This window comes from Mesoplodon densirostris, chromosome 12 (assembly GCF_025265405.1).
Source record: "Mesoplodon densirostris isolate mMesDen1 chromosome 12, mMesDen1 primary haplotype, whole genome shotgun sequence".
Lineage (NCBI taxonomy): Eukaryota > Metazoa > Chordata > Mammalia > Artiodactyla > Ziphiidae > Mesoplodon > Mesoplodon densirostris.
Genome location: NC_082672.1, coordinates 9,836,538 through 9,858,966, shown reverse-complemented (window position 1 = coordinate 9,858,966; position 22,429 = coordinate 9,836,538). Strand labels below are relative to the sequence as shown.

General features: G+C 53.9%; 1 protein-coding gene across 5 annotated transcripts in view; it reads left to right on the top strand.

Annotated features, from left to right (window-relative positions):
• The window catches only part of SYNJ2 (synaptojanin 2), a 98,651-nt gene that overhangs the window by 32,306 nt on the left and 43,916 nt on the right, over positions 1-22,429 (top strand). For 4 of the 5 annotated variants that reach the window (XM_060114285.1, XM_060114286.1, XM_060114284.1 and 1 more), the window contains exons 2-4: positions 1,999-2,085; positions 11,207-11,477; positions 15,184-15,409. In XM_060114285.1, the coding sequence (XP_059970268.1) occupies positions 1,999-2,085; positions 11,207-11,477; positions 15,184-15,409 (584 nt within the window). Of the gene's footprint in view, positions 1-1,998; positions 2,086-11,206; positions 11,478-15,183; positions 15,410-18,789; positions 18,812-22,429 lie in introns of those variants that run through there. The other variant, XM_060114287.1, reaches the window with a different exon arrangement.

The window sequence follows — 22,429 nt, the reverse complement described above, 5'->3', positions numbered from 1 at the left end:
GGGCAGTTCGCTTCCACCTGTGGGCTTGGGGTTTCACAGGCTTTACCTGTCCTAGAGCTTCACCTGTCCTAGAGCAGGGAGCAGGCCACTTCCAGGAGGGCTCCATGGCACAGGGCACAGGGCCCGTCCCTTAATGGCGGGTTTGTCACCACCCTGGGCAGAGAGTAGACCTGGGGATGGAGAGGGTGCCGCGTCCTCATTATCATCAGCGTCGGAGCTAAAGACCCATGGGCTCCAGGAACTGGGTTGTATCCATCTGGAGCCCCTCGGATGTCCACATCCTAATCCCCAGTTCCTGTGAATGTGACCCCACGTGGCAGAAGGGGCTTTGCAGATGTGATTAAGTTGAGGGCCTTGAGTTGGGAGATTGTTTGGGGTTATCTGGGGGCCCAGTGTACTCACAACGGTCCTTAACAGATGGAAGAGGGAGGCAGGAGAAGGAGAGAGAATGAAGTATGAAGATGGAAGCAGAGATCAGGGTGATGCGATTGCTGGCTTCAGAGAGTGAGGAAGCAGCCAGGAGCCAAAGGATGCAGGTGACTCTAGAAGCTGGAACAGGCAGGGAAATGGCTTCTTCTCTAGGGCCTTCAGAAGCAGCCCCATCCTTTTGACATCTTGATTTTAACCCAGTGAAACCCATTTCAGAGACTTCGGACAAGCAGAATTATAAGATCACAAATTTGTGTTGTCTTGAGCCCCTGAGTCTGTGGTCGGTCATTTGTTACCGCAGCGGTGGAGACTAATACATATTCCACCGCCTCCCAGCCGTCCCGCACTCTCTGAGGCAAGTCGATGGAGTCGGCAGGGCTATGGTAACTACCTTCAGGTTACTCTTCTCCCTGATCCCCCCCCACCAAAAAAACCCCTAATCAATTAGAAAAATTCACACGACTGTTGGAGGAAAATGTCATTTATTAAACTGGTTCTTAACCATATAACTTAACCATATAACTCCTTGGAGATTCTGATGAAAATTATAGATCTTAGCCTCATAAAAATATACATCAAAAATTTTGCGTACGATTTTAGAGATCATACAGATTCCCCCAGAAGCTATCCGTGAAGCTCTGGTATCTGCCCAGGCCTTCCTCTCCCCAGATGCAGAGCCCTTGTATTATTGGATTGGCCAAAAAGTCCGTTTGGGTTTTTTCGTGTTATGGAAAAGCCCGAACGGACTTTTTGGCCAACTCAGTAGATGAATTCAGTTGAGGCTGAGTAACTGCTTCCCTAGTAAGTCTCCCTAATGGTATTTGCCAGGTCCTTATTTGAGGATTCATCCAGGTTTATGTTTTGTTCTGTGCATTTAGAAACATTTTTCTGAGAAAGGGGTACAAAGGCCTGGCCCCTGTAACAGCCAGCGCCATCTCCGATGGCGTCTGTGGCATCATCGTCAAGGTCAAGGGCTCCCTGCTTCTAACAGTCTTCCTCTCTGTCAGTTTTTCTTCCTTTGCTTTTGCACCAGGCTGGGTCTTGCCCTGGGCGTTTCCAGTAACTGCTGAAGACCCGGGGCCTCTGTTCATCAGCCTGCCTTGGGATTCACTGGCCCCAGGCCTCCTGCTCAGCCCCCACGTGTTAGCTGGTCCCTGGGGGCAGCCTCCAGTGGACGATAGTTAAGAAGGAAGGTCCTCCCCATCAGGGAGCCGTGACTCACTGCTGTCTCTGAGCATGTGGACTGCGGTGCAGAGGGACGGGGCCGGCCTGCAGCAACTGCCCCTGGGCTCGAACCCTCACACCTCTGCCAGCCAGGGACTCCCCTCTGGCTCTCCCGCCCGCAGGCAGCTGTTGGAGCTTCCACAGAGCAAGCTTTTGGTGGGAAGGTCTAAGTTACTGTAGCTCAGTGATTTGCTGATCCTCAAACCTCCACAAATATTACTTGGGGCCGAGCTGTTGTCTCTGCGTTTTCTTTTGCGAGTGGGTGGGAGCTGCACTGGAAGCTGCAGTGAATGAACTGCATCAGGAGGCTCGGCTGACGCTGTCTGTGCTGTGTTTCTTCCCCAGCTCCCGAAGAAAAGGAGGTCATTAAAGGCCAGTATGGAAAGCTCACTGATGCTTACGGCTGCCTGGGGGAGCTCAGGTTGAAGTCCGGTGAGTACCCACTCCGAGGGGCAGCGGCTGTCAGACCCCCCTGGCTAGATAGATTGCTGGTGCCGGGCAGAGCCTCTCTTATGTTAGTGTGGAAAGACTGTGGGATTTAGGCGTTTTATTCTAACCGTTATCATCTTTTCAAATGTTTCTTTCGCTGAGCCAGCTCCTTTGGGCTGGGGAGGGGGTCCAGGTGAGCGCAGCCTGGTCCTCACCTGCCGGTGCTGCTTCCTGCCCTGGATGCCGAGGAAGCTCACCTTCATCGTGTGCCCACCAGGATCTAAGGTTTTCCAGCCTGGTCTGGAGGTGGAGGGGTCAACCCAGGGGCTTGTTTGTTGTTTACAAGAGATCTGTGTTCCAGATGGGGTGGCGGTCAGAGGCCCGGAGCCCCTGGACTTGCTGGGTGTGTCTTGGGGGAGAGGGGCTGGGACGGTGCGTTGTTGGCAAGGAGAGAGAAGCCACCAGCACCTGACCGTCGGGCACCAAGGGTGGGTGTGAGCGAGAACAAGGGAAAGAGCTTCAGACCTGGGCTGCGTAGTGTGACTAGAAGGGACAGAGAATCACAGGAGCAAGTGGGCATCCTGCTCGGTGTGACACTCGAGGGGCTGAGCCGTAGGCTGGGGTGGGGTGTCACCGCCTCCGTGTGGGACCCCTGGCTCACCTCTGCGCTCCTGGACCTCTTGGGAGCCCTGGTGTACTTCTGGGGCTGCAGCCCCCGTGTCCTTCCTCCCCTCTCAGCTGCCTAATTTACAGCTGAGTGTCTCCGAGGACTTATGGGGCCAAGACCAGAGCAGGCTGTGAGTTTACCAAACGCAGGCTCTTCCCGAGTTGAGTGCGTGCATCTCCACATCCACGGAGCAGCTGTTTTCCTGGATCGAGGATTTTGAAAGCTGACAGAACAGCCCTGTTGTTTGCCATTACTTTTCTGGTCTTTTCTTTAGTGGGATGGTTTTTTTTCTGAACTATGATGATGACATTGATCATCTCCCAACAGTGTTTAGGAAAAGCATTCAGTACCCACATGACAAAATGCATTTATTAAATGTCTATTTTGTGCCAATGGCTAAGTATACATTAGATTCTTTAATCCTAAAAACAAGTCAGTGGGATACGGTATGTTTATCCTCGTTTTCAGTAAAGGAAACAGACTCAGAGGGTAAAAGATACTTGCCTGAGAAGCTTAGGTAGGATTCAAACCTGGATCTAGCTGCCTCTAGACCCTTGCTTTTTTCATGAAGATGTGCTGCCTGCCAAGGGTTTCTATAGGTTTTTTCCCCTGCAGCAGTTTTTTTTTTCTGAGGTTATGAAAAATTCCTGTGGCCTTTCCTCAGTCATGAGGATATGAGGATGACAGCTAACCTTACATGGTGCTTACTCTGTGCTAGCACCGTTTTAAGTGTTTTAATTTATCAACTTAGCTCTCCCAACAACCTGTGAGGTAGGGACTGTTACTGGCAGAGAGCTTAAGAGTTGTATTTCATCTGTTCTGTGACACATGTTTTATATTACAGCACCTGGACATTTAAGATATGTTACAGTTGTTGGCATCTTAGTTATACTTGGCAACATTCTTCCTGTACATAAATTAATGGTCCATTTCTCATATGTCACTAGCCCAAAGTCGGGCAGTCCTCAAGTGGCGACTGGGTTTTAAACTCTTGCTTTCTGGCTGCAGGGGCTTCCTTCAACCACCAGGCTGTTCTGTCCTGGAAGCAACAGAAAGGCTGAGATTTCAAGGCCAGGAAAGCAGTACCTTCCCCACATCCCAGGGCAAAGCTTGTCTTCCTGGGCTATGATTTGAGATCAGGTCCAGGGAACTGGTCCTAACTGGGAAGGGTGGCAGCCCCCAGAGACATTGTCAGAGTGAGCCAGGGTGTCTGCGGGTGCCCAGCTGTAGCAGGCTCATCCCGGGGCAGGGAGTGGAGAGAGGTGACCAACTCCTAAAGCTGCCCTGGACAAGGCCCTCCTCCCCGCCTGCAGCCCTCCACCCTCCCCTGAGGGGTGAGTGAGCACAACCTCTGGTCCCCAGCCCCCATTTCTGGTGTCCTCTGAGCACCCTCAGCCCTGCCCACCAGTGTCACCCTGCAGGGTGGGCTGTGAAGGCTCCCTGAGCATGGTGGGAGTGCGTTTGACTTTTGGAATGTCAGGATTATTTGGCCTTTCTCAACACGTTTCTGAAAGTGCCCAGGGTATCTGAAGGATGGAAGGATTGGGCCTTGTCATCGAGTTTTTCAAATTCCCTTTGGCTACACTGGGGAGTGTTTGGCTTTAACTTGAATTTCTTTTCCCACTGCAAGTCCCCACCCCAGTTCTATGGTCTGTTTTGTTTTTTTCCCCACCTGTGGAGGGTGTCAGCAGCACAGAGTGAAATTCCAACTTTCATTTGCTCCTGAGACAACCAGCCTGAGTGGGAGTCGGCCGCCCCTTTTGATTTTCTTAGGCTGAAGGCCTCTGTACAAAGAGAGAGACTTCCCCTCAGGCTCTTAACTTGGGGCAGTTGTTCAGTTTCAATCTACCTCAGTGAAAATAGCCTTTTATGTTAGAAATTAAGAAACATATACAGGTTCGTAGATTTTCATGGAGAAGCCAAAGGCCCTCCTTCCTCTCTGAAATGGCATCAGGAAGGGGATGGAGCCCCCGCAATAAGCCCCGGAGCCGGGCTTCCTGACACATAGACAGTACAAAGCATAGAAAGTGAGAGTATAGTTATGGAAAGAATTTATCCCAATGATTATACGGATTTAACTCCCTTTTCACCTAAGCTCTCAAGGCCTCCCTGTTTTCATAGCCTCAGGGGTTGAAGAAATTGAGGTCTCTAATGAATTGCGTCTCCTGGAGTTGTGCAGTGCACAGCCTGTGAAACTGTACATGCCAGTCCTGTAAACCTTCCGCCAGACAGCCCTCCTCAAATCTAGTTTCGGCTTCTCAACAGACTGACCTGAGTTAATTTAATCTCTAATTTCCTCTAAAAGCAAGAAAACTGCCTCAAGTCTATCTTACATAGTTCTGAAGGGCCTTATGTGAGAGAATGAACATGGACTGAACTTGGGTACTGAATGCTGGGGGAGGCTGTCCTGCAGGGGATGGGTCTTTCTGGGAGAACTAGGTGTGTGGCCCAGGCTGAGTGCCTTCAGGTCGATGACTGCTGGTGGTGGTTAGTCTGCACAGGCCAGCCGAGGGCTGACTTCTCTGGGCAGTCACCGCAGAATGGAACGTCTCTGGAGAGGGAATTTTGAGTCTCTCTGAGCCTTTGAGATTCGGGGAAGGCAGTGTCCTCCAGCAAGTCTTGAAAGGGGATGGCTGTCAGTTGTAATAATTTATTTTAATACTTATACCCAGTGGTGTGCTGTACCACTGTTTGACTTCCAGCTCTCTGGGGGGAAATCCCTGACAGGTCGCGTTTGCCAATTTCTGTGGTGTAAATGCACCCACCGTGGCTGACTTCAGGCCAGTGTGGAATTGGGATGTGATGTGCACAGCTGGCTCCCGGGAGCTGGTGAAAGCTGCCAGCGCACCACTGCCTTCACTGCTCTCATCTTCTTGGTAGGGAAGGGTAAAGAGGTACTTGAGATGAGCAGGTGGATACAGATAATTAGAATTCTGAGCTCGTTGGTAAGGGGCAGGGGCGGGAGCTCCGGGCTCCTCTGGCCACAGCTCATCACTTCACAGCTGGGGAAGCCTAGGCTCCCTAAGTCCCATGTTCACGGATCTGAGAGTATCCTCTACCAGCAGACGAGTAGGTAAGACAGTTTGTAGGCACCCAGGGTTGAGATCAGTACGCACCTGGCCGGGGAGAGAACTCCAAGGCCGAGCGAACACAGAGAAAACCCAACACAGAAATGCCCAGCATCGTCCCTGAATGAACCATTGTGTCTGCCCCTGACTCATCGTGACTCCAGCGTCCGCCCTTCCCAGCCAGATGATGGGCGACAGGTGGCCACAGATGAGGCTCGGGCCCTGGCACTGCAGGGGTCGGGGTTTCTCCTGGGCATCTCTGACTTGGAGCAGGGTTTTGAGGGAGAGGATTTCTACATTGATATTGAGGTTTTGGAGGCTTTTTTAAATTGTGGTAAAATATACATGAGATGAAATTTACCATTTTAAGCAGTTTTAAGCGTACAGGTTAGTGGCATTCACATTGTTGTGCAACCATCACCACCAATCCGTCTCTTGAACGTTTTCCATCTTCCCAAACTGAAGCCCTGTCCCCGTGAACAAGTATATCTATCGAGTTGGTTGCACTCCGTTGCCCCACGCTGCACACTCAGGCTGCCTCTGTGTGCGGGTGTGACCTCTTCTGGTTGTGGCGTGTCTTTTTGGCCTGTGACCCATTTCTTGCCCTCACCCCCTCCTCACCTGACTCTGGCCGGCAACCTCTCACCCAGGCATGGTCTTGCTTGGGCCAGAGCGCTGGAACCAGAGTGTTGGAGCTGGAAGGGACGGGGAGCCCATCTGGTGCCCAGAGAGGGCCTGGGACTTGTCTGAGGCCCCAGAGGCCATGGGAGGCGTGCAGAGCCCAGAGCCCCGTCTTCTGAGGCCAAGGCCAGCTTGGCTTTTGTCTTTGCCTTGCTACAAGGCCCTAACTGGTTTCAAGCCCTTGGACTCAGCCTTGACTAATGACTTCTGAGACATCCCCACCCCCGTCCCAGGCCCAGTTTACTTCTGGGCCGTGAGAAAATTGATCCTGGGTTACTGGAAGCACAGCTTGGATCCCATGCTCAAGGTGACGGCAGAGGGGATTTCTCACACGCCGGGGTGGGGGGTGGGGTGGCGCGTCCCACCGGCCTCACTTTTACCCCTAGAGATGCCTTCCGTGTGGGATCGCAGGCTAACACCATCCTCACGGTACCACCCCCAACCCCTGTCTCCTGCAGTGCATGAGAGCACAGGGGCTGTTACACAGATGGGTAGATGGGGTGATGCCAGGGCTGGAGTGACCCCTGCCAGGCTGAGCAGGCCAGGCAGGTCCCCCTCCTGGAGGGACCGAGGCCTAGGGCTGTTCTTCTGGGGGTCACAGAGACTGTCCACGGTGCAGGACATGGTTAGATCTGAGGAGAACAGTTTCCAAGCCCTCCACTCCTTCCAGTATTCTGTTTGCCTAAAAATGTCTTGTGATGAGGGGCTGGTTTCTCACCCTCTCTGTTCCATCCACAACCACCTGTCTGCCCTCTTACCTTTCCCCTGCCTCATCGTGGTGGGCTGCTTCAGAAGTAAATGCCTCTAGGATGCCAGACAAAGGGACAGTTCAGAATACTGTCAGCCGTTAAGGAAGTCAGTCACCTCAGTGACTAGGTAACAAATTTGTTGACAAGCCAGATGATAGTCAATTGTTTGCTTTCCACAAAATGGAAGAAGTAATTGGGGCATCAGCTGACAGCATTAACAGTAACTTTGTTGATAGATTATGGTGATTTCTTTTTTTGTAACGTGTAGCTCAGAAGGATTTTGAAGGGTTGAGTGACATTTCTATAATGAAGCCCTTTCTGTTCCCACCTATTTTTTAATGTAAACGAGGTCTCTTAGTGTTCACTGCTATAAAAATGGAAAATAGAACTAGAATTGATATAAAATCTATTGATAGTTTCATTCCATCAATAAATAATATTTATCCATGAACTGTTAAGTCCCATCCATTCCATTAAGAGAAGCCTTTCCAACAAATCTTTACTTTTTCTATTAAACAATTATTATTTTTTTATTTTTTATTTTTTTTCTTTTTGCGGTATGTGGGCCTCTCACTGTTGTGGCCTCTCCCGTTGCGGAGCACAGGCTCCGGATGCGCAGGCTCAGCGGCCATGGCTCACGGGCCCAGCCGCTCCGCGGCATATGGGATCCTCCCAGACCGGGGCACGAACCCGTATCCCCTGCATCGGCAGGCGGACTCTTAACCACTGCGCCACCAGGGAGGCCCTATTAAACAATTATTTAACAAAAATGTTTTGTTTACACTGTTTGACCAATCATGTACTAAAAATCATTGCAGTGATAACTCAAGCCAGAAGAAACTCCTTTTAGAGACTTGGAGCTTCAGAATCCAATTGCTGTACAATATGATCAGGTGAAGCACAAAACGTTACATTAGGATGAAGTTCTGTGGGGAAAGTGGACTGGAAATAGGAGAAAAAATCCCATCTGTTAAAGAAGATCTTGTTCATGGATTCCTTTAAACAATAGGTGATGATGAGTATGAATCACCGTCTAGATTCCACTGGATGCTGGTAAAGAGGCCCACACCGGTTTTACTTTTACATGTCAATACTTAGCACATGCTGGAAAATATATCACTCACGACCATTTAAACTAATAATGAACACTTCTGGTGTCAATTTGAAAATGAGCTAGAGGTGCATTGGTCAGCCACAATTCTTAGACAACAGCGGAAGCTGTTGAAGGCTGCTGGACCTTATGGCTAGATGGAGCCTGGGCCAAGGTGAGACCCACGTTTGCATCTTGGTCCAACACAGACCAGCTGTGCACTGGGCGGGTGATTCAGCTCCCCGGGGACAGTCTCTTGTGTAAAATAGCAGCGCTGTTAGGCAGCTTGGCCGTCCTTCTGCAAGGACATGGTTAAGAGCACCGGCTCTGGAACCAGACTTGGCTTGAGTAACTTGCCCGGGTGGGATAGCCAGAAAGTGGATTCGAATCCCACCTCCCCGCTGTGCCACCTCGGGCAGGCTACTCACCCTCCCTGTGCCCCTGTCTCCCTTCCTTTGAATGGGGCTACAAATGGTACCTCCCTAATGGGGGTGCTGGGAGGAAGTTTGTGGAATGGTGCCTGGCACACGGTAAGCATCGCCCTCAGGATTAACTGTCACTAAAGCATCTGCTTCCAACGTGCTCCCACATGGTGGCTCTTCTTACTCTTCACCCTCTCCTGAGCCCCTCGTCCCAGGACTCGGGAGCCCGATGCCTCGGTGGCGGCGGCCCCTTCCCTTTGCTCTCATATATTTCAAGAGCCTTTTCATGCCTGCAGCTGCACGCCCGCCCCACGCCTCCCCCGGGCCACTGCCCTGTGCGGGAAGTGCGTGCTGCCTTCGGAGCGCCCTGGAACTCCTGCCAGGGACTCGGTCCCCCGACGCAGAGGCTGTTGAGGAAGTGGTGCCAGAAGGCCCACTTCACGACTCGGCTGGAGAGATATGAAGTAGAATTTCCCACGCCTCCCCTGGAACCCACCCCCTCCAGAGTCTGATCCTGGGCTCGCAGCCTAGACCACCGGGCTGTCCTCTGGCCACTGCGAGGGGACAGTTCTCGAACTCTGCTTCACCCCGTGCTGAGCCCATCGGAAGAGGCAGATGGAATGCCTGGACATTGGTTCTGGCACAGGCTGAGGTAGTATTTGTATTTGTCAGGCTGAAATTTGAGGATGTCACCCCCACATAAACCCCACCTGTCTTCCAGAAACGACACCTGTTCTACTTAGGAAACTCAGCCCCCTGACACCTGTCACTGTCCACAGCATAACTGCCTTATTGTTGTTTCAAAATGATTTCCTGATCATGTGACTGGAGACGTGGGCTACGAGCCAGTATGGTTGCCTGTTGTATGTGACCCCCAACCCCCAGTAGGCCTGGTACGAGTGGTGACCTGTTTATCAAATGAAGGGTTCTTTAATAAAAACCAGATGCTACCCGACCCCCAGCAGGACTTCTTCCCATTCAGTGTGAGGAAGGAGTCCAGCATAAGTGAGCAGTGGAATTGGTAGTCTTAGGGGTCTCAGCAAAGTGTCCAGAGGTCTAAGGACGCTGACCACCATCGCTCCAGATAATGACCACTGAACATTTGGAGTAGATCTTGGTGGAATCGGGTCCTTTAAACCTCAGTAAGATGGGAGGAGTGTGCTCTGGACCAGAATCACACCAGCCCCTAAAGGCTAGTTACCCAAGTTATCTCCTGGGCCTTCTCCTGAAAAAGAGGACTATGGGGCAGTGTCCCCAGTGTCCCCAGAGTAGAGCATTGCCTTGCAACAGAAAACAGCCACAGATGGTGTGGTGGCATCCCCGGAGAGGGGTGTATCCTCCTCCTGGCAGTGGGGTCCCCACTGGTTGGGGTAACCTTTCACCGGGGGAGGGGAGGCTTGAGCTGCTCTCTCATTGGCCTATGTAGGAAGTGTTCATCAAACACTTGCCGTATGCAATGCCAGGATGCTGGGATATGACAACCAAACAGAGTCCTGCCCCTAAGGAACCCCCAGTCTACTGTGGGACACACGCAGGGAAGGAGGCTGTTAGCTTTGTGTGTGACGAGCGCTACCACTCAGCCCTTAGAGGGGACACCTAGCAGTGTCTTGGGAGAGCAGGGAAGCCTCCCTGGAGGAGGTGCTGCCGACCTGACCCCAGAAGGGTGGAGAGGAGTTCTCCTGGGAATGGGGCTGGGTAGAGGCGTTGGGAAGGCTCTTGCTGGTCTAGAGGCTGAGGGTGGGAAGGTGACTGGGGAGGGAGCTGAGGAAGGCCTCGCTGGCAGAGGCCCAGGGGTGCAAGGGCGCATCTGAGGAGCTGCAGAGACGGCCTGTAAAAGCTGCTGGACCCTGGGCGCTGTGTGTGGGAAGGAGCAGGAGGTGGGCAGGGGCGGCTCGGAGGTCCCAGATGTTCCCACTTCAGCCCTGTGGGCAAGTGGGAGCCTGGAAGGATTTCAGCAAAGGAGGGAGGTCTGCGATCAAGCGGGTTTGGGAGGCCGCTGCAGCGATGGAACTTGGAGGACTGACTCTGGCTGGGGCCCTGAGGACTCGTGGGGAGGGTGGATTTGAGAGGCTTGAGGTGTGGGGCTGGGAAGGCTCCAGGCAGGCATATCCTTAGACTCTGGAGGGCAGCGGGACCACCTGGGCTTGGTAAGCGCAGCCTGCTGGCCCGGCCCCAGAGGCCTGGGTGGTGCCGAGAATTCACATTTCTAACAGGCTGCAGGTGACACTGCCGCTGCTGGACAGGGGCCGGGCTCTGGAACCACGGCTCCAGGCTTCGGGCTCAGGTGACAGGGCGGACCCCTGAGCCACGGAGTTTAGGAAGGCGAGGTCTGGGGGATGCGAAGGCGAGAACAGGAAGTTGCGTGGTTGCAGCTGAAAGCCCGGCTGCCCATCACCCGCCGCTCTGCCGCCCGTGATCCTCAGCCCCCATGTCTCACTCCCTTCCAGGTGGCACCTCCCTGAGCTTCCTGGTTTTGGTGACGGGCTGCACATCTGTGGGCAGAGTTCCAGAGGCCGAAATCTACAAAATCACCGCCACCGACTTTTACCCACTTCAGGAAGAGGCCAAGGAGGAGGACCGCCTCACAGCCTTGAGGAAGATCCTCAACTCAGGGGTCTTCTATTTCTCGTGGCCCAATGATGGGTCTTGCTTTGACCTCACTGTCCGGGCACAGAAACAGGGCGATGACAGCTCCGAGTGGGGCAACTCCTTCTTCTGGTGAGGCCCTGGGGCCCGGGCTCTCCTGCCCCCAGCTTACATGGAGGGCGGGCTCTGATGGGCGCCTGCATCCTTGATCTCTACTTTGCATCCTCCCCGGCATGTGGGTCACCTATGAGAGCTGTGATCTGTGCCCGCTCACTCTCCGCACAATGAGAGGAAAACAAGCCCCACTCCCCACCAGGGGTCAGGGAGGGTGTTCAACATGGTTTAATGCAGATTTAGGAAGGAAAATCGGCTCCATAAATAAAGAGCGTAAGTGCCAGCATCTGCCGGTTTCTCCTAAGTGCCTGGGCTGTGCTCAGTGCTTCCCTGGCCCCTGGTCCCCTCAGTTCTCCTGGTTATCTTCCAGCGTACAGACATTTACCACCGACATTTATAAAGCACTGTTCTAAGTTCTCTGGGGGTCATAACTCACATAATCCGCATATTAACCAATGAGGTAGGGTCTGTTATCCCCATTTTATAGGTAAGGAGACAGAGGCTTGAATAACAGAGGGAATTTGAACCCAGGCATCTGGCTCCAGATCCCATGCTGTTAATCACGAAGCCAAACCAGTTGTATCAACGGCAAAACTGAGTCATCCTGCCAAGGTGGTGTGCAGTAGTGTGATAAGACAGACCTGAAGCCCAGGCAAGAGTGGTTGGGTTTCTGTATGTTTAGGGTCATCTGGGCGCTCCTTCAGGGACTAGCTAGGTGTGGATGACCCTATAAATATGTAAATTATCTCCCTTTTTGGGCTCCAGGGGTCATGACCCTCACCAGTCCTGTGAAAGAGCCGGTGGGGACAGTGATTCACATGCAATGGAGCTGTTCCCCTCAGATTTACCAGGAGATGAGAGTCAGAAGCAAAAGTGATGAAAATCCTGCTGTAGGTACTGTTCCAATACACGTCACATAATGAGGCGTCCCTAGATTCCAGTGTTGGCCTTCGGGGTAACACCAGTTTCTAGCCCTGAGTCAGGACTGATGAGGCTCCTTTGTGCCCTTTCTTTATGCGTCCCTCCCTTACCCAAACAAAGGAGGTCATAGGTTTCCATCACCAGATAAGTGTACTTACCTTGGTGCTTGGGACTCCCACAAGTGAATTCCTGACTTCCATTTGGAGAAAGGGGGTTCACCCTATCCTTCCATGTGTCCCCATACTCCCTGCCCCACCAAATCTTAGGTTCTCTGGTTTTGTTGAGTTTGGGGGGCAGATGCGTGCTCAAACTTCAAGCATGTGACTCTCCTGCTGATCTTGTTAAAATGCAGATTTTGACTGAGCAGGGCTGGGCAGGGGCCCGAGACTCGGCATTTCTAGCAAGGAGCCAATGGTGACGCCAGTGCTGCTGGTTTGAGGACCACACTCTGAGTAACAGGCCCAGGGGATGGTGTGTCTGTGAATCACTAGTTCCATGTTGCAGGTGCAGGTGCCCCTGAAGGCAGCCAAGCTCAGGGACACAGGGGCTGTGGGTTACGAGGGGTCTTTGTTAGGCCGGGGGCTCATTTTCAGCTGGGACTGTCTGATGAGCAGAGGCTAGAGGTCTCAGAGGCTATAACGTTTGTCGGATGCCTGGAGAATCTGGATTGCCCTTTGTACCTGCTCTTTCCAGGCCTCCTGATGCCAGCTCTGTGGTTGGAGATTTGAGATCCACAAAGACAAAGCAGAGAATCACAGAGTGAAGGCTGAGAGAAGCTTGGGAAGGGGGAGGCCCCACGTGGACACTAGACTGTCTTGAGCTCTGGAGGGTGCTAGGCTGCTGGGCCATCCCACACTCCAGGGCGTGGTGTTTGGGCTCAGGGCGGCACCCATGGAGCTGACCACAGCTGAGTCAGCCCCAGCTTGTGTGGTCACGGGCTTGATGGCCTGAACCCACCATTTGGGGTGCAGTGTTCAAGGTCTGAACCCACATCTGGAGTCAGATGGGGCCAACGCTGAACGTGGCTGGTGTACAGCAGGGTGAAGGCATTTTTCTGGGCTGGTTACTGTTCCCCACCGATCGTTGCTTCCTAGTACCATCCAGTCCTGGAAGGAGACGCAAGCTGTTTTCCTTTATAGGTTTGGGTTTCTTCCTTCAAGGATATGAGCTGTCCTCCCACAGGGGGTTAGGCCAGTGTGACCACAAACAGGATTATTTAGAGTTGTCTGTTTGGCAAACGGTTCCTTCTCCTGACCCCTAGTGACTGATGGCAGCCATAGCCGTGGGGCTGGAAGACGCTGGAATATTCTGGAGGCCTTCCCTTGATGCTGATTTCATGTGTGGGTTACTATAGATGGTTTATCATCTGAATTTTAGAGAGGGTTTCAGAAGAGGGGAAGGTGTTTTTGTAAAGTAATGCTTCATGCTCATCATTCTTTAGGCAGACCAGCTCCCTGGTGTGAGAGGTCAGGCACGGCCCTGCCTGCGGGGGGGGGGGGTGTCCCTTAGTGCCCACGCGGTCACGTCAGGGAGGCTGGTCTGAGAGCAGGGAGTGGCTGCTTCTTGCCACTTGGAGAAGCCGCCTGAGACGTCAGAGCTCACAGCACCCTTCTCCAGAAATGAGAGAGCTGCTTAGGGCAGGAACACTGCTGCCTTTTTTAAACAAACAGGGCATTGTGATCTAGATTAGCTTGCTACCCTGTGGTGGTTCCTGCCTCCTGGGGAGCGTGTTAGGGGCCTCAGAATGGCACTGCTTGGGTCCCCTGGGTGAACCGTGTGGAGCCCGGAAGAAGCCTGAGGCCCGTGCACACCCTCCGAGCCCCACTTCTCAGAGCAACCACTTACCTGCTTGGTAAGCGCCGGTGGGCGCTGGGGAGGCCGAGAGAGAGATGAGAGCAGGGTGTGGCCATGCACAGGTGCAGCTGTCAAGGTAGGGCCTTCAGCAGGAGAGGCTCGGGGTGAAGAGCAGAGCTCCAACTCCACGCTGCCGCTTACTGGCACCGTGACCTCGGGCAAGTACTTCTCTTCTGTGCCTCAGTTTCTTCATCTGTAAAATGGGGTGAATGATAACACCTGGTACATAGGGCTGTTTCCAGGATGAAGTGAGTTGATCCATCCCAAAGCACTTAGAACGGTGCTCGGTGCCCTTGATAAACGTTGGCTGTTATCCCCATGGTTATCATCGTGGATGCCCGAGACCCAGAACAATCCACTGGGTATGGGGAGGAAGTACTAGAACTTTCATTAGGTTTTATGTTCATCTCATCCCGTTTATTTATTATCCATTGCTTTGTCATGCTCTCATTACATTCACCTTGTGGGATCTGAATATAATTTAAGTAAACATGTAAGCATGCATATTTTTAATTATTTTTATGATTTGTCAGTTTATCATTTATCACTCTCCTTTCATCATAAAACATGATTAAATTTTTACTGATGGGATTTATTATCAAAAACTGCAGAGGCCACCAGTGTAAACAGAGGCTTCTCTGAGATTCCCTGAAAGGCCTGTGACTGACTCACACCTGTACCTGGATTCCATTCCCTGATACTGACGCCTGGGAGTAGCTTCAGGAAAGGACTCCTAGCCCTTTCCTGCTGCACGTGTCTCCGTGGCCCTGCCGCTTGGCGTGTCTCTAAGGCCCAGGAACGTCCCGGGCTGTGTGTCCCGAGTGTGGAGTTCGTGGCGGGTGTGCAGTGCGGGAAAGCAGCCCCTAGGCACCTCCCCGACTTGCTCTGGGCACGGGGTTCCCTCGAGGGTGTGAGGCGGCCTGAGCCGCTGTGGGGCTCTGTTTTGCAGGAACCAGCTGTGGCACGTGCCCCTGACGCAGCACCAGGTGCGCTGCTGTGACTGGCTGCTGAAGGCCATCTGCGGGGCGGTGGCCGTGCGCACGGTGTACGCCTCTCACAAGCAGGCCAAGGCCTGCCTCATCTCCCGTATCAGCTGCGAGCGCGCCGGCGCTCGCTTCCACACCCGGGGCGTGAACGACGACGGCCACGTGTCCAACTTCGTGGAGACGGAGCAGGTCAGTGCCCAGGCCGGCCCGTGGCCCCCGCTGGTTCAGAGCAGAGGAACCTGTGCAAACTTGTTTCCCTTGGAGGCGGGGGCGCCAGAGGCAGTTTCTCATGAATGTGGCTCCTCCCTCTCCCAGGAGCACAGAGTGTGTCCCTGGGGCTCTGTCTGCAAATGTGGCCTCGGGTTTGCATGCTGTATCTTTTCTTTCTATCTATCTATGTATTTATGGCTGCGTTGGGTCTTCGTTGCTGCATGCGGGCTTTCTCGAGTTGCGGTGAGCGGGGGCTACTCTTCGCTGCGGTGCGCAGGCTTCTCATGGCGGTGGCTTTTCTTGTTGTGGAGCACGGGCTCTAGGCGCGTGGGCTTCAGTAGGTGTGGCACACGGGCTCCGTAGTTTCGGGCTTAGTTGCTCCGCGGCATGTGGGATCTTCCCGGACCAGGGCTCAAACCCGTGTCCCCTGCATTGGCAGGTGGATTCTTAACCACTGTGCCACCAGGGAAGTCCCTGCGTGCTGTATCTTTTTTGATTCTCTTCTCATGCTGGAAAAGTGTTGCTTACCCAGGGGTATTTTCAGCTAAAAAGAAGAAGGAATTTTTGCCGTGATATCACGAAGGGTGGCGGTTTTTCAGAGAGCAGCCGACAAATGAACCAATAGGGTTTGAAAGCTTTTTAAGACAAAAGTAAGTAGATGAATAATGGCAGGATGAGAGAAGGAAGTTATTTTTCATTCTCGATCCACTGAAGCTTCTTCCTGGAAGCAAGTCTTAGCAGCTGGGAGTTGTGAAATCTGCGTGTGACGCAGCCGTTGCTTTCAGCTCCGTGGAATAGAACCTTCTGCTTAATTTTCTCATTGACGTTTTTCCCCCCTAAATTCTGTTCTCATTCCCAGAGATGCTGTCTTACAACTGCTTTATTTATTATTATTATTATTATTTTGCTAACAGGCGATTTTTTTGCGAGCATGCTAACATGCGATATTATCCTACACGGTAGGATAACACCACGGTGTAGACTAACAGGTAGAATAAATCGAAGGAAAGCCCATGAAAGGCACAGGTGTAGTATTGCCGTGGGTGTCAAGCTGCAAACAGCCCGTGTTTATTTAGCGGTGATGGGACTTTGCATCCCCTCTTACGGCTGCAGCTGCGACAGGTGTTTCCTACCAGGACTTTAGCCAGTTTAATTCAGCACAGATTTGAGCACTTGCCTTCGGTGTGTGAGCTGGACCTGCCTGGGCTTTCGGAGGGCACAGAGCGGGGAGGGTCCTCTTGGGGTCAGATGGTGAGTAGGGGGCTGTCAGTCAGCAGCCTGAAGATGAGCAGAGGGGCAGTTTCTTGCCTGTGACTTGCAGCTCTCCTGGACATAGACGCGGATGGTTAAAACTGACAGAGAAAACGCGGCCCCCGAAAGGGGGCCTTCCTCACCGTGTTCCATCCCGGTCTTTATCCTTGTGGTATTAGGCTTTGCACCATTCAGTTCATTCCACAGATCTTAATTACTTTTCACCTGCCACAGGCTGAGCGCTGTGCTGGGAAGTGGGGGCCAAAAATGCAAAGCATTTTTGGACAAATCAAAATACCAGAGACCCTGAACCTGGTAGCTGAGCGGGATTTAGGAGGTTTCCAGCGGGCAGCCCTGGGGCGAGCCCCTGCGGTTCAGCCTTCGCCTCGTTCTCCATCCCGCCCTTGGGCAGAGAGTACCTTGTTTAGTGCTCCTGAAATGTTTTTGGATTTCAACCAGTTTTTTAAAAATTGGGGTCCCATCTACTGTGTCTTGTCAAGTAAGTCATTGAAAAAGCAGCTGGCCTCCTTATCACTGTCTGTTCCTAAATGATAAGACATTTTAACACTGAAAATGTAAGAGGATGTAGTAGTTTCCTACATTCCTCTGTTCCTGTGTAACGAGCACGACCAATGACGGGAGTGGGGGAGGGCTGAAAAGGCCTGAAATGTATTGTCTCCTAGTCCTGGAGGCCAGAGCCCGAGATCAAGGCGTGCGCAGCGCCGCGCTCCTTCTGAAGCCTCTGGGGGAGGAGCCTTCCCGCTGGCAGCTTCTGACGCCCGGCTGTGGCAGCATCGGTCCCATCTGCCTCCAGCACCACGTGGCTTCTTCTCCCTGTGTGTGTGTTTCTCCCCTTTACATAAGGACACCAGGCATATTGGACTCAGGGCCCATCCTACTCCAACCTGACCTTTCTTAACTAATTGCATCTGCCTTGGCTCTTATCTCCAAGTAAGGTCACATTCCCAGGTGCTGGAGGTTAGGCCTTCAACATATCTTTTTTTTTTTTTTTTTTTTTGCGGTACGCGGGCCTCTCACTGTCGTGGCCTCTCCCGTTGCGGAGCACAGGCTCCGGACACACAGGCTCCGCGGCCATGGCTCACGGGCCCAGCTGCTCCGCGGCATGTGGGATCCTCCCAGACCGGGGCACGAACCCGTGTCCCCTGCATCGGCAGGCGGACTCTCAACCACTGCGCCAGCAGGGAAGCCCCTTCAACATATCTTTGAGGGGGGCCGCAATTCAATCCAACACAAGGACATAATCTGACATCAACAGGTTAGGGCTGTGCTTTAACTGCAGTACACTTAGCTTTATGAACAGCCTCCCTGTTGTCCTTGCTCTTCTCATTTTTCTGCAGCCTAGGGTTGGGCCCCTGCTCTGGTTGTTCTGTCTAAGTGTGCCTGGTGACTTGTGCTTGTGTCCTGCCTGCCCCGTGTCCGTGCTCGGGCTCGGAGGCAGGGACCCTGTCTCCTCCAGCAGCGCGCGGCCGGCCCGCGAGCCCTTGGAGCCCGCAGCGCCCTGCCCCCCGCTCCTGCAGCCCACGCTGTTACTTAAATTGCCGGCACCTGCCTCCCTTCTCGGGCTCGGGGAGGGGTTTCTTGGCTCCTGTGAGCTTTACGGGCTTCCGGGTTTGTGTTTTTCCTCCGTTTCCTCCTCCGGGCTGCTCTCTGGATGAGGCTCTCGCCCCGACCTTGCTCCGGGGAGCAGCGGATGAGCTGACAGCCAGACATCACCAGCGGCTGTCCTGCCGGGACCCAGAGGCTGCAAGTGAGCCCCACGGTGATTTCGTTTTCACAGACACACATGGGGCAGGAGGTCGTGGGCTTGCACCCAAAGCACTTCCTCGTAGGGCGCGTGCGTTTCAGGCTGCTCCCCACGGACCTCTACACCACGGGAGGAGCCGGACGATTCACGCCAGCGGGGCCCCCAAACAGCGTGACCGCCCTGGCGTGTGGAGGAGAAGGTGACCCTAGGGGAGGGGTCGTTTCCTAGAGCCGATCCAGGGGTGTCCTCGTCGGCAACACAGATGCACATCCTGAGCCCCTCGGCTGAGTCTGATCAGGAGCCTGCAGGGTGGGGTCACAGCAGGGAGGAGACAGACCAGCTGGCCCTCGGGGGTGCTTCCCACGGTGAGTGGTCCGTGCTCAGCTGTGAGCCTCCTACCTGGAGAGAGAAGGAAAGACAGCAGAGCAAGTGAGGGCAGGGAGAGGCCTGTGTGCTAGCGGAGGACCCTGCGAGGCGGGGAGTCTTGGAGGAGGAGGCCGGGAGGTGGGGAGTCTTGGAGGAGGAGGCCGGGAGGTGGGGGGTCTTGGAGGAGGAGGCCGGGAGGTGGGGAGTCTTGGAGGAGGAGGCCGGGAGGTGGGGGGTCTTGGAGGAGGAGGCCGGGAGGTGGGGGGTCTTGGAGGAGGAGGCCGGGAGGTGGGGGGTCTTGGAGGAGGAGGCCGGGAGGTGGGGGGTCTTGCAGGAGGAGGCCGAGAGGTGGGGGGTCTTGCAGGAGGACCCCGAGAGGTGGGGGGTCTTGGAGGAGGACGCTGGGAGGTGGGGGGTCTTGGAGGAGGACGCCGGGAGGTGGGGGGTCTTGCAGGAGGACGCCGGGAGGTGGGGGGTCTTGGAGGAGGACGCCGGGAGGTGGGGGGTCTTGGAGGAGGACGCCGGGAGGTGGGGGGTCTTGCAGGAGGACGCCGGGAGGTGGGGGGTCTTGCAGGAGGATCCTGGGAGGTGGGGAGTCTTGCAGGAGGACCCTGGGAGGTGGGGAGTCTTGGAGGAGGACGCTGGGGGGTGGGGAGTCTTGCAGGAGGACCCTGGGAGGTGGGGAGTCTTGGAGGAGGACTCTGGGAAGTGGGGAACCACGGAGGGAGAGTAAGACACAAGGCGTTGCCTGCTTCGTGACCTGGCATTTAGAGAAACGGCAGGATCTGAAACCTCATGTCCGCACCTGAGGGTGCAGGCATCGACTTGAGGACATTGGTACTGAGCCCGCGGCAGGAAGGAGCATTGCCTGGGGCAGCTTGGCCCCTCTTGTGTTGCCTGCAGGTCCCCTCCGGCCTGTGCCCTCTGCTAAGGGACTGAGACCTTAGCCACTGGGGAGGGGAGGTCCTGTAACAGAGGCATGAGGTGGCTGATGGGCTGCTTGCCTCTGTCATTCAGACAAGCGATGGGGCGAGATGGAGCAGGCTGGATCCCTGACGTGGAGACTAACTCTCAGGGAGCCAGAAAAGGGAGGTGTTTTCAAACCATCCACTCCTGCCTTGCTTTTATGTTTTTCCCTAAGAGAACAATCTTTCTCCTCCAAGGCAGGCTGTGTATGTGTGCACGTTTGTGGATAGGGGAGTTTTGTGTGGGCATGCAGGCATATGTGTGTTGTGTATTTGCTCGTGTGCGCACACGTATATGTTGTGTGTGCGTTTGTGTTGCGTAGGTGCATGTGTGCGCAGGTGTGGACGGCATCTTGGCCTCCCTGGGCGGAGTCGGGAGTCTTTTCGGCTCTGCGGGGAGTCCCACCTGGTGAGCTGGCTCTGCCACCATGACTCGCGGCACAGAAAGTCCCCTCATTTACCCAAAGAAAACAAAAGATAAAGATTTGGCTCCTGAAGATAAGGCCACTGATTCATCAGGGAGGTTAGGATGACCGTGAGTGTCCTCCCGAGAATGCAGACCTGGAAGGAATTGGTTTGCAAACACCTCATCCTGGACCAGAAGTTCAGCAAAAAGCCTTTTGGAGAAAAGTGTCTCTGTCCAGTGGCAGGTCTTCCTGCTTTGTCCCTTTCTCGTTACGGTTGTTGGGCTGCTGCTCCCCCACTCTGTGAAAGGGGGGCGCTCCGGTGCCAGGTCCGGCGGTGCCAGGCCTGGCCTCGAGCCACACGCCGCGGTGGCTCCCCCTTCCTGAAGCCCCTCCTGCTCTGCGTTTCCCTCCCACCTCTGTCTGTCCCCTCCTAGATTCCCTCTCCTGCCCGCGGCCTGAGCCCTGTTCCCATGTTCTGTGGGGCAGGAGTCTTCCGACCTGAACGGGAAGGAGTGACCACCCTGGGCTCCGGAATGCTCCTTCCTTTGCTTCAGGGCACGTCACCCCTCTGTGATCAGGTGACGCTAACTCCATTGAGAGAGGGAAACCGAGGCAGGAGGTGGTTAAGGAACAGAGCCGGGGTCACCCCGCTGGGCAGAGGGGAGTGGGACCCGGGTCGGTGGGGTCCCAGAGCTCACGCGCTGACCTGTGTTCACTCTCCATCCTGTCTCTCTGCCCCCAGGGCCCCCAGGTGCCCTCTGTTGAAACTACCTCTGTGAGGTCAGGCCAGGTGTTGAAGCTCCCACTAGTTTTAAAACCTGTGTTCTTTCACCCAGAAAGGAAAGCACCTTAAATCCATCACTACTGTGTGATGATCGGGGTTGTCCTACCACCTTGGGTAGGTGGGTGTCCCTGATGATAGGATGGGCACAGAACTAGAATATTTTCATGCGGGAGGAGGAATGGAGAAATTTGGAGGCATCTTTTCTTTCTGCCCCCGGGGTGGGGTCCGGAGTGCTGGGACTGCTTGTCGGTGTTTTTCTGAAGCTGGTTCTGTGTTAAGTTCCAGCTCAAGAGGGGCGTGGTCTAATGCTGGAAGAAGTGCTTTTAGCGCGTATTAAGTAAAGTGAAGGGTAATCGTTCCTTAGCTTCCGTCAGGTCCTGGGCACTGTTGTGAGTTGTCTTTACATAGAGATATTGGCTGAATTGGTGATTCTCAGCCATCTGAACAGAGGCAGAGAGGCTGTATACATTTAATCTCGCTGTAGCCAGTGCTCCCTGCGGTAGCTTAAATAGCCTGCTACTCTCTTCTGCTTTTGTCAGTAGCATAATGGAGCGTAACCAATTTGCTGGTGATCAGTATCTGGAAACAGACGAGTTCTTCACCCAGTACATTTTTTTCCTTTGGAGATTAAAGGATAGAGTTTCAGCTCAACATTGTAACTCCCAGGCTCATGTAATTCCTGAAGTTCAGGGAACCTTCAGGTCTAATGTTCAGGTCCTCCACTGCAGAATTACTAATGCATGTGTGATCTGAGCGTGATCTAGCCGCATGGAACGCTACCCTGTAAGGGAGCAGGCCGGTAAGAAATGGAAAGGGCCAGTAACATCGCCTGGGGCCAGCCCTGCCAGGCCAGGGTAGAGTTACTCAGATAAAGGGCAGCATCTGATAGCTGCCACAGCCCTCACCCTCGTGACGCTCGGGACTGTACTTTTTGTCCCTTTAGACCTCCCTGGCACTAGAGCGTCAATAGGGGCCTGCAGACGGATGAGGAGTTGGTACAGCCTGAAAGAACTGTGTGTGGGGTAGGAAGGAGATACGTTCTTTAACTTGTGAAGGATGGTCTGTGTCTGTGTAGGTACCGTCACCCTGGAAGTTTGTGGAGGCCGTGTGTGTGTGTGTGTGGACTCCCTGACACGTTCAAGAACACAGTGGTGTAGGGCCAGGACCAACCGTGAGTTCAGGTCAAGTCTTGACTTGCATTGTCAAGTGCAGGACCGACGAGTGCAGCTAACTAGGGCTTTGGGCTACAGCTGGTTCACTTCATTTCCTCCAGTCCCTTTCCAGTCGCTGTCTGCTACTTCGCCAGTTGACAGGGTGACATTAGAGGGCTCCCAGGAAGGTCTTAGTTAAATCCCAGAGCCCATTTGCTTCTGTTCCTAAAATTGGTGGGGAGGGGACTGCTGGGCTCTTCGGGGAGGTCGGTCCGGTTGTGGGGTTTCCATCCACCCGCGCCCTCCTCCT